General features: G+C 38.8%; 1 protein-coding gene across 1 annotated transcript; it reads right to left on the reverse strand.

Moving 5' to 3' along the window:
- Positions 1 to 315: 315 nt before the first annotated feature.
- On the reverse strand, positions 316 to 690 carry LOC104120314 (B-box domain protein 30-like). Its single transcript, XM_009632055.1, has one exon. It carries the CDS (start codon positions 688 to 690, stop codon positions 316 to 318), a length of 375 nt encoding a protein of 124 aa, XP_009630350.1.
- Between the last annotated feature and the right edge of the window lie 10,445 nt (positions 691 to 11,135).

The raw sequence follows: 11,135 nt of genomic DNA on the forward strand, positions 1-11,135 counted from the left end.
GATTTTAAAAAAAATGTCACCCCTTCCCTCACAAGTCACATGGACTACACTATGTGTTTTTAGGTAAACTTGAGTGATTCTCTTATTACAAGAATATTTAGTAACTTTAGTGCGATGAGTTGAATTATTATCCATTAAATTAACCGCTAATATTATACAATCATGAATTTACATTACTCTAGAATTAATCCAAGACCGAAATTAAAGCAAAAGAGAAGAAAAGCAACTTGATGCATATATCATGTAGTAGTCCGAAGTTCTTTGCTAGCTATTCATTTGGAATAATTGGAACCATGGAAAAAAAAACTTAACACATCAAAGAAACAAGAAAGGCTCTTTTCTGGAGTCAGTTGATTCAGAATCAGCATCTCTCCTTCTACTTCTCTGTCCCAAAGTAAAAACCGTAGGCAAAATCACCTCCGACGAAGTTCCGACCAGAAACCGTCGCGTCAAGCTCCGGCAAACACCGCAAAGAAGGCACCTTACATGTCTCTGAGCCAAGAAATTAGCCCCATGAACCCATTTATCGCATTTCCAGCAAAGATAAGCATCGTCGGCTTGACAATAAACAGAAGCTTCTGAACTACACAGCTCACAATAAATTTTAGAGCCAATATTTGCCTTTCCCTCTTTCAGGCAATAAGTTTTTAGTGTACTATCCTCTTCACCTTCGTTTCTTCCTTGACACATTTTTAAGTCTTGTAATTTGAAGAAAATAGAGATGCCACAAATTGTGGTTGAGAGTGGCCATTTATAGGAGTTTGTGAATGCAGGGGGTATCTTGTTTCTAAGCATGATTTTCGTGGGGAAAATTGGAATGTGGTTAGAAAGACAATATTGCCACTATAGGACAAAATGGTCATTGTTTAACAATTTTAGACTACTTTTTCATGCACCTTCTTTTTTGGGTTATTTTGTTAGACTTAATTAAGTAATAAATTAAATATATAAGAGTTTTCATTTCAGGAAGAGTATATACTATAGTTAACTCAGACTATTCTACCATATTTTCTGATTTTGTAAAATCAATTTTTTTTTTTTGTTTTTCGTTCGAATCTGATATTCACATTGATGTCAGACTAATTCGAATTCATGCAGGTAGTGGCGGATCCAAGATTAAACTTTATGGATTCAACCTATAAGGGTTTTTAGTATTGAATTCTTTATTTTTTTTAAAGCTATGAGTTCGGAGCTACTATTTATTACAATTTTATTAGATTTTTATATATAAATTTATACTCAACATCAAAAATACTGGGTTCAATTGAACCCGGTATTAATATGTTGCAACCCATTAAAGAAAACACTTTTTGGAGGAATTTATCCATTTCACTATACGTTGATGGTATAAAATCAATTATGTTATTTCTTAAGGGTTAATTAAGTAAATTGGCTTAAAATGATCGGGTTTCTCTTAAGAAAAATTAAGGCAAGAAACTTCAAAAGAGGATCTTGGGTATTGCCAGGAAGGGGGGGGGGGGTAGGGGAAGTAGAATGTTATATGAAATTATGAACCATGATATTTGGTTGATGAGTGGCTACCAAGTCAAATTTTAGATCACTAAAGAAAGAAGAAGAAGAATTGTATGGCCAAGAATTAAAGTCATTAACAGTGGAACCCCACCATCTACTGAGTTTATGGAAATCCTTACCCCTACATCTACAGAAATGATAAAATCTTTTCTTTCTTTTTTTTGGTGATCAAGAATTACTGATTTGACACCTCTTTCTCTGAATTTTGATTCTTTTTCAATTAAGTAGGGCCATTTGTAAAAAAACACAAACGTGCATGGAGCAGAGTGGCGACAGATTGATAGGTCTGTAATCTGAAACTACAAAACCTTTGGCTTGTGAAACAAGTATCTTATTCTGTGGTTGAGACTTGGAATTGCCACATAACAAGTACATCTGGAGAAGTGATTTGGCTCCACTCATGTCTTTCCATAGGCTTTTCTTACTCTGTCTAAAATCTTGAAGTGGTATGAGTTCAATTACCGTATATAATAAATTTTTTATTTTATCAGATTAAAATAATTTACAAAAACAGATATGACACTCTCTAAAATAAACTTAACTTGATAATATAAATTAAAGTAACTGACTTGTTATAATAAAGTAAAATATATTAATAATGATAAGATTAATTATATCGTAGGAGTGTATACAAGTTAAATCATTTTGATGAGGCTCGCGAACGAGGCTATATCATCAAAAAATTACAGTGTATATATATGTAAATTATTAGATTTTAGAGATATCTAATATATATTGAACACCCTTCGTTGTAGAATTATTTTTACTCTTTTTAAAATATTTTTGGAAAAATTTCTTACTTCGTCTGATGATCATAATTCAGACTTAACTCACGGCTGTCGGACCAAAACCACAGGTGGCTATGAATTCAAGGTTTGGAGTGAACCAAGTGGGCGGTTTATAAAATTTGTGGTTTTGTGAGGCCAGTAAAAGATGAGCTTTTGTTGTTGGACGTGGATTGTGGACGGCATTTTCCTTGACCCAGCTTTTGTTGGGAAAATAATACTTCCGTAATGATTTTAATATCTTTTCACAACCAACATCTGGTTACCATCAGCTCCTCTATTTTTATTCAGTTACTTTAAAAAAGGTCTGGAAAAGACATTGGTTTTGGAAGTTATAGAGAGGATCGTTTGCTTGGAGGTTATGCAGGCATTTTTGTAAGCGGTGTTAATATTTAAAAAAGTAAACAAATGAATAAATTACTGTAATGACAACAGTATTATTTTTTATATTTATATCCAATATTTTAATTTTATTTATTATTTATACATATTAGATTACAAAAAAAAGTTCGATGAAGTGGTGGTGTTCGTGAAATTAAGGTGCCTACGCTACTGTTTGCAAAATCAATCCTTTACGTGCACTAAATTTTAAATTAATTGTGGATGGTTACATAAATCTTTTATATCCATTCATGTTCATTTCACTCGATACTATAGTAATTTTTCTTTTAAGACAAAGTAAAGGTTCTAGAAATCATATACTTATTCCGAATGGGTAAAATACAATAAAAGAAAGAAAAACTCAATATATTACTATTTAAATGGTAAAATGTTGAAAATTTACGTAATACATCAAAATGCATCATTAATCTTTCAGAGTACAATAACGCTAGTAAAAAAAATGAAAATAGAAGATATGAATTGTAGGGTTTTGGCTTAGTTCCCCACTACAACTCTGTGTTACTGATTTAGTTTAATAAACTTCTACCATCTTGAGGGGGTTAATTTTTAGTTTGTGTTCTAAAAAAACATATGAGATGAAAAGAGGAGATTACTAACTAATGATCCCCAAAGGAAGTTGCTAGAGTTACAAATGATAACAACTAATATATCCTAAATCAATCCTCCATCGTAATCATTAATCGCTGCCAAAAACAACCCATAACATTTGATTTGGTATTTGAGAGAGGAATGAGAGTGAGATCGCGATAAGGAGATGAGAGAGAGGAGTAAACACTACGGAGTATAATTTTTTTTCAACTATACGCTTAAACATCTTTATTATTAAGTTTAACAGTAAAATAGTAACTTATAATAAGTTGTAATAGCATTATGAGCAATTTCGGATTTGATGAGTATAAGAAACAAAATTCTCAAGGATCAAATCTAAAACAAAAGTAACAAAAATTAAATCATAAAAAGGATCAAATTTATCCACAAATATAAAAGGCTTGAATGTTACACAAAATTTTAAAGAAGGTAGGTTGGCGCAATATTTGAAACTTTAGAGGGCATGTATTATAAATCAAAACTTCAAGGGAGATATGTGAAAGTACCTTAAATAAATGAAATAGTAGCAACTTTTAAAGCTCTTTTGGTTAGTTCATTCACTAAGAATACAGTACATATCAGTGTCCTATTGTGGTGTTAAACATATTTATCATGATCGAATCAAGTTGGGGATAACCTTACCAAAATGCGACTACGTATTAGAATCTATAAGGGGATAAATTTTAATAGAAATATTATTGTTTACCCGTAAAACGGTACAATTGAATTTGTTGTGTGGTTTATAGATAAGCGTTTGATCCCAAAATGATAAATAAATTAAATAAAAATGTAAGACTTAGCGTTGAAATCGAAGTAAATAGCAGACAGCCTGGTTTCAGGAACAAGGCTTCTGAAGACAACGATAAGAACAATATTACACAGAAAATAAAGTATTATTTAGCTTGAGAACAATGTATAGCATAAGTTTTGTCAGAGATCTCCTCTCTACAATGGCTGTTGAAGCTCTTATTTATAGATATACCTTTGGAACAAGATCCTAGGATCAAGCTGCTCTTAAATGACAATAATGGGACCATTGATGAATATGTAACGGCAGGGCATGAATGCCAAAATTCTCTGCAACGGCTATGCATTTAATACTGAAAAATATTCTTCATTAAATGTCATCCGATGACAAACATTCATTCTCCTCCGTTGACTGCGTTCCCTTTGGGATCTACCCGATACCAACCGAAGTTGTTATCCTCGGTTTTGTCTCCCACTCGCTTCATCTTCCGTCTTTCTCCGGCTACATGTGTCATGTAATCATTCGAGCATTTAATATAAATTAATTTTACCCAATAAAAATAGTCCCCCTACTATTCGGTGGCACAACTTTGTGTCATCCGAAAGTTGGTGAAGATTTCTTTATTGGCGGGACATTTTCTGAACCCTTCTGAAAAGTTTCTGACATTTGATAAGACGCACGTCTCTTCACATTTAATACTCCGAACACGTGTTACCCCACGATTTAGCAATATTTTCGCCGGTTTTCGAGATAATCATGGCCACGATTTTAGTCGCCTAGACTTTTACTTATATGCATCATTCTTCTTCTTTCACTTCTAACAACTTCATAAGCTTTCTTAACTTCTTTGCACTTAACTTCCTTTTGCTTTCATCTCTCTTTGATCTTCTTAAAAAATCTCTACCATCTTTTTATCATTATGGCTTCTTCTACTAATTCTTCCAAGAACTCTGGTCTTCTCTTCGGTAGGGCCCGAAGAGGAGCAAAGATAAAGAAGTTGATGTTGATGTTGATCCTCCTACGGTGAGCACCATCATACCTAAACATCTGAACACTGCCAAAGATTTCGAAGAGAAGTTCCTTTCTTAAAACCCTCGAACTTGGGTTGTTGATAAATAACTCTCTTCTATTCGTCCTTCCAGTATTCCTGCTGTGAAGGAGAATTGTGACTGCCATGCCTTAAATATCATTGCTCCCGATCTGGTGGAGCGAGTAACCTTCACTAAGAAGGGTTTCACGTACGTTTATATGTACCCTTTCACTTTGGCCCTATTCTCATTGAGCGGGGGACTTGACCTCGTGATTTTGGAGTTCTGCCACCGATATCAAGTCTGATTGGCATAAGTAGGCCCCTCCGTGTGGCGAACGGTTCATAGTCTACAATAAATGTGCTTGGAAACGAAGGAGCCCCTCACCTTGGCTCATATAATGAACCTCTACTCCCCCAAAATCTTTCGTGGGGGAGTAATAAACTTTAGCAAGCGTGGCCACCATGCTTTTCTTACCAGCATGGATGACGACAATGACCGTGGATGGATGGAGTGATTTGTCGTCATTGCTAGCAGGGACATCATCCCGGCTACAACTCCATCTTTCTCCAAATCCTGGAATCGTTCACATAAGTTCAAAATCTACCTCTTTCTTCGAAAACGATTGTCCCATGGCATTGTTAACCTTTTTTCTTTCGTTATCTCAACTACTCGGTGGACACCACCAAGAGTTCACGGCCTGAACCGATAGGTTCAGAAGATTCTGGATATCACTATGCCATAGACCCGCCGGTGGAAGTAGTTTCCCCCCAAGTACGGGTAGAGGGCCAAGAACCACGGTAAACTAACTCTTCCTTCGTTCCACCTTTGTACGTAAGAAAATCTGCTAATCCTACCTTTTTATTTAATTCAGGTCTTCCACAGGGTTCTGTTTTCTGCCCTGAGGAGGATGTTTTGGACGATCCCGCAGAGGTTGCGAGGTTGTTACATGAGGCTCACCCGGACTGGTGCCCTCAGGACTGCTTCCGGTGCAGGTGCTTCTTCTTGGAGTCCCCTGCTAGAAAACAAGCAACCAAAAAGGTGGCATTATTCCTCAACCGGGGGTAAAAATAAGAAAATAAAGAAGGCCACACCTGAGCCAGCTACAGCCACTGTGGTCATTGATGATGATGGAGAAGCCAGTGATGAAGAGGCTTCCCTTCAAAGAAGACAATGATCTTTATCATCTCAACAAAATGCTCAATGTGGGGAGCATAGAACCCCAACCGAGGGCGGTGTCCGAGCACTCTAGGGAGAATTTGACTTAGTGGAGAATGTTAATTCTCCCTTTTCGGTCCCAGTTGCTACTTCCGGTTCTATGAAGTCGAGTACTGGGCCTCTTCTGCTTTCGGGTGGTGAGAAACTAACAAACATCATTGCCTCTGCCGCAGCTGTTTCTCAACCTACAACACCATCAACTTCATCTCCCTCCACACCGACCATGCCTTCATCACCAGTAGTTTCTACATCTCTTCCGCTGGCTGCTGATGCCCGAGAGAAGGATGCTAGTCCCCCGACCACAAGAATTTGGGTCATAACTATTCACCCGCTCCTGCAGATCCCCAAGGGAGGAGTAGTATCTCTCTCTCGATTTTAAAGGAGTGTCATCTGTTGTCCAGACCAGTGGACCTCGCCAATTACCTGAAGTTGCTGGCTTTAGAGAAAGATAAGAAGAAAATACACTCTCTTTTAGGGAAGTGTATGTAAAATAACACTATGCACAATACAGAAGCGGTATTGTACTTGTTCTTTTTACTACTTATTTCTATTCGTTTGTTACAACATGGTTTCTGACTTCGATATTTATTTTATAGGCCAACTTCCTCGCTTCCGAGGGCCTTCAAAGATTGATCCTTGACAAAGAAGGACTTATGTCAGAGCGGGATCAACTATTGGCCGAGATGAACCAACTCGTCATGCGCCTCCCGGTATTAGAAGCGAAGGCTGCTGAAGCGGTAGAGCATGAGGCCCAATTGCAATAGATTGAGCAGGATGTGATGACTCACAGCCAAGAAGCCACTCAGTTGCATGCACAACTTTATGATGCAAAGGCTAAGTGGGATGAATCTGAAGATACTTCTCTTGCTACTACCGAGCACGAGTCTGCCTCCATCGAACGTGCAAATAATTTAGAGGCAGCTTTGAACTCCAAATCTGAAGAGGCTACTGTTTCCGAGGAGAAGCGGGCCTAGATGGAGTATAGGTATAAGAAGATCATGGATTAAAATAAGGTTCACATAACCATAATCTGTGATCTTGATCTTAGCCTTAGTGCCATGAGATCCGAGCGGGATGACCTTTTGACCGAGGTTTATAGGCTTAAAGCAAATTTTCAGCACCAAGGGGATTCCCTCATTATTGAAAAAACATACTATATGTATCATATGAGGAGGAAAACCTTGGAAGAGGCCAAAGAGGGCGTTATTGATATCGATGATGAGATTGCCAAGGCCCGAATGCTGGAGTTAACTGCTCGAGAATGCCTCCCAGCTCAGCCTGATGCAACTGACTCTTCTAGTCCCGGTTTTGAGTTTTCGGGAACCGAGGAGGAACTTGAAGAGAATGATGATGATGGTCAAGATCCTATCCCGACGGCGGATCCTCCTACCTCTCCCGAAGGGTGTAGATGCCTCTCTTCCTCCGAGTTCCGGTGGCGACGAAGTTTAGCCTTTTTGCTTACTTTTCTTTTGTTGTCTTCTTTTGTATCTTTGTATTCATACCGCTTGGCATGTTTAATAAATAATAAGGATCTTTTGTTTAAGTATTGCGCAAAGTTCATTCCTTTTGTGTCGAATTAAGTAAGGCTTTAGGTGTATTTTCTTTGGGTTCCGGGCATAAACTCTTCCAGAACCAACCCTTTACTATAAGGGTTTCAGAAGAGAGGGCCCTCTTATGTATACGGTGCTCTTGAAGAGGACGTCTGCTATTCATTCTAGCACTAGCATTTGATGTTTTTAGTTAAGTTTCAAACGATAAAATCAATTCATCATGCGGACAAGAAACAAGATAAAAATAAAAGAACTTCATTTTATTCCTTCTATCTTCAAAAGTGCATAAGCATTCATTTGCTGAAAGAAAAGAAATTGTCAATATATGTGGCTAATTTGTACAACTTATTTCTACGGGGCTAGCTGAGTAGTCCCTAGTACCGATGAGACATTATTATTCCCAGGTCTCGTAGTCCCGGTTCTCGTGGCAATCAAGTTGCCGTATTCTCATATTATTTCCCCCAGTGTTCGAATGCGAAGAATGAGAACTGGAGCACTGGAAGTCTTGCTCCTTTGAGGAAAAACACTTATGAATGGTTGGATAATATTTGATTTGATGGAAAGCTTCGTTTCTCGTTAAGAACTTTACCATCTAGCCAAAGATTATCTAACCATCCCCTAGTGGCTTGTTATTTCAGTGCCTTGTCATTTAAAGGTCTTAACTTTGCTGACGATGCTTCTTTCGTAGTATGCTTTCCGTTGCTGCCAAGTTGAAAACCTTTCTAGAAAAAACCAATTTGGGACAAAAACTGGGCGAACGGAAAATGAGTGCAGCACATACTTTCAGTATAAGCAGGATCCATCAGTAGCAATACCTTTTGAGGTGAGTCACATTCCAGTTGCTTGGAAATTTGACTCTGTCTTGTTCTCTAGTTCGTATAACCCTTTTCCGGTGACAGTTGAAACCCGATAGGGGTCTTCCTACGTCAGACCTAGCTTTCCTGCATTGAGCTCCCGGGTATTCTGAGTCACTTTTCTCAAAACCAAGTCTCCCACTTTAAAAAAATGGAGATTGACCCTCCGGTTATAGTATCTTTCTATCCTTTATTTCTGAGCCACCATTCTTATATACGGCAAGTCCCTGCATTCGCCAAGTAGCTCTAGTTTGAACAGAAATGCCTCATTATTTGCTTTTTCGTCCGCCTGGAAGTACCGCAAATTAGGTTCTCCTACTTCCATCGGGATTAGAGCTTCTCACCGTATACAAGAGAGAAGGGTGTCTCTCCCGTGCTTGACTTGGCCATTGTTCGGTATGCCCAAAGTACTCCCGGTAACTCTTCGGGCCACTTGCCTTTGTCTTCTTCCAACCTTTTTGAGGTTTTGAATGATCACCTTATTGGTTGACTCTACCTACCCATTTTCACTCGGGTGGTATGGTAAAGATGTGACTCTTTTAATTTTCGGGTCTTCAAGAAATTTTGTAACCTTGGAGCCTATGAATTATGGTCTATTGTCGCAGGCAATCTCCTTCGATATTCTGAACAGACAAATTATATTTTCCCACTGGAAATCAACTATTTCATGTTCACCGATCTTTTGGTAGGGACCTGCCTCAACCCATTTAGTGAAGTAATCAGTCAAAATTAAAAGAAATCTTACCTTCCCAGGACCCGGTGGCAGCGACCCAACTATATCTATCCCCCATTTTATGAATGGCCATGGGGACAGTACCGAATGCAATAGTTCTGACGGTTGATGAACCAACAGCGCATGGCGTTGACACTTGTCGCATTTCTGAATGAATGCCTTCGTGTCATATTCCATCCGTAGCGAGCTGCTTTTGTGCAGAGTGCCCGGGATGCCTTCGGGTCCTCGGCCAGCTTGTCGTGTTTAAGGTAATCGATAAACTCATTCCTTCAGTCCCAGACTAGGTTGGTTGTATTTACTTCACAATAGCCGTCCACATCCAATACCGAATGCATGAGCTGCACGGCAGTACCAGAATCTGATCCCTTCATCTCTGTGTACGACCCAAAATTAGCCAATGCATCTACTTCTACATTTTCTTCTCTCGGGATATGGGTGATCGACCACTCCCTGAACCATGTGAGCAAAGTTTAAACCTTAATCACATATTGTTGCATGTGTTCCTCCTTTGTGTCAAAGATGCCATAAACTTAGTTTACCACCAGTTGCGAATCACATTTCATTTCTATGACCTCGGAACCAAGTCCCCGGCCCAATTCGAGTCCTGCAATTAATGCTTTATACTCGGCTTCATTGTTAGTCAAGGGAATAATTTTTAGGGCTTGCCTAAGGGTTTCTCCCGAGTGCGTGATTAGGACCACCCCGAGCCCGGACCCTTTCACATTCGAAGCTCCATCCGGGAACAAGGTCAAAACTCCTGATGTCGTTTCCGACACCATCACCACTTCTTTTGAGACCAAAGGTAGTAGCCCAAGACTGAAATGGGCCACGAAGTCGGCCAAAAATTGTGATTTGATTACAGTCCTGGGCTTATGCTCAATATCAAATTTTCTAATTTTAACTGCCCATTTGGCCAGCCGACTTGAAAACTCAGGTTTGTGAAGCACATTCCGCAGGGAAAGAATTGTCACAACGACTATTGGGTGGTACTGAAAATAAGGCCTAAGCTTTCGAGAGGCGACTACAAGAGCTAAGGCCAGTTTTTGAAGGTGCGGATAACGAGTTTACGCTCCCGACAAAATTTTGCTAACATAATAGACAATAGATTGCGTACCTTCATCCTCCCGGACTAGAACGACACTTACTACTACCTCCGAGACCACTAAGTATACCAGCAACTGTTCGCCTTCTTACGGTTTTGATAGTAGCGGAGGGCTTGATAGAAAACATTTTACGTCTTTTAAGGCATGTTGGCATTCTGGAGTCCATTCGAAGTTGTTCTTCTTTTTCAAAAGAGAGAAAAAATGATGACAAATTTTCAAAGACCGAGAAATGAACCTGCTTAGAGCGACGAATCTTCTAGTTAGCCTTTGGACTTCTTTCACACTTGTTAGCTGATCTAGGATGTCCTCTATGGCTTTGATCTTATCGGGATTGACTTCGATCCCTCTTTGTGACACCAGGAAACCCAAGAATTTGCCGGAGCTAACTCGAAACGCGCATTTCTTGGGATTGAGCTTCATGTTGTGCTTCCTTAGGATATCGAAGGTTTCTTGGAGGTGTTTTAAATGGTCACCTAAATTCAAAGACTTGACCAGCATATCATCTATGTATACTTCCATTGTTTTACATATTTTGTTTTCGAACATTTTATTCACAATCCTCTGATAAGTGGCTCCGGCATTTTTAAGCCCGA

This window comes from Nicotiana tomentosiformis, chromosome 7, assembly GCF_000390325.3.
Source record: "Nicotiana tomentosiformis chromosome 7, ASM39032v3, whole genome shotgun sequence".
Taxonomy (NCBI): domain Eukaryota; kingdom Viridiplantae; phylum Streptophyta; class Magnoliopsida; order Solanales; family Solanaceae; genus Nicotiana; species Nicotiana tomentosiformis.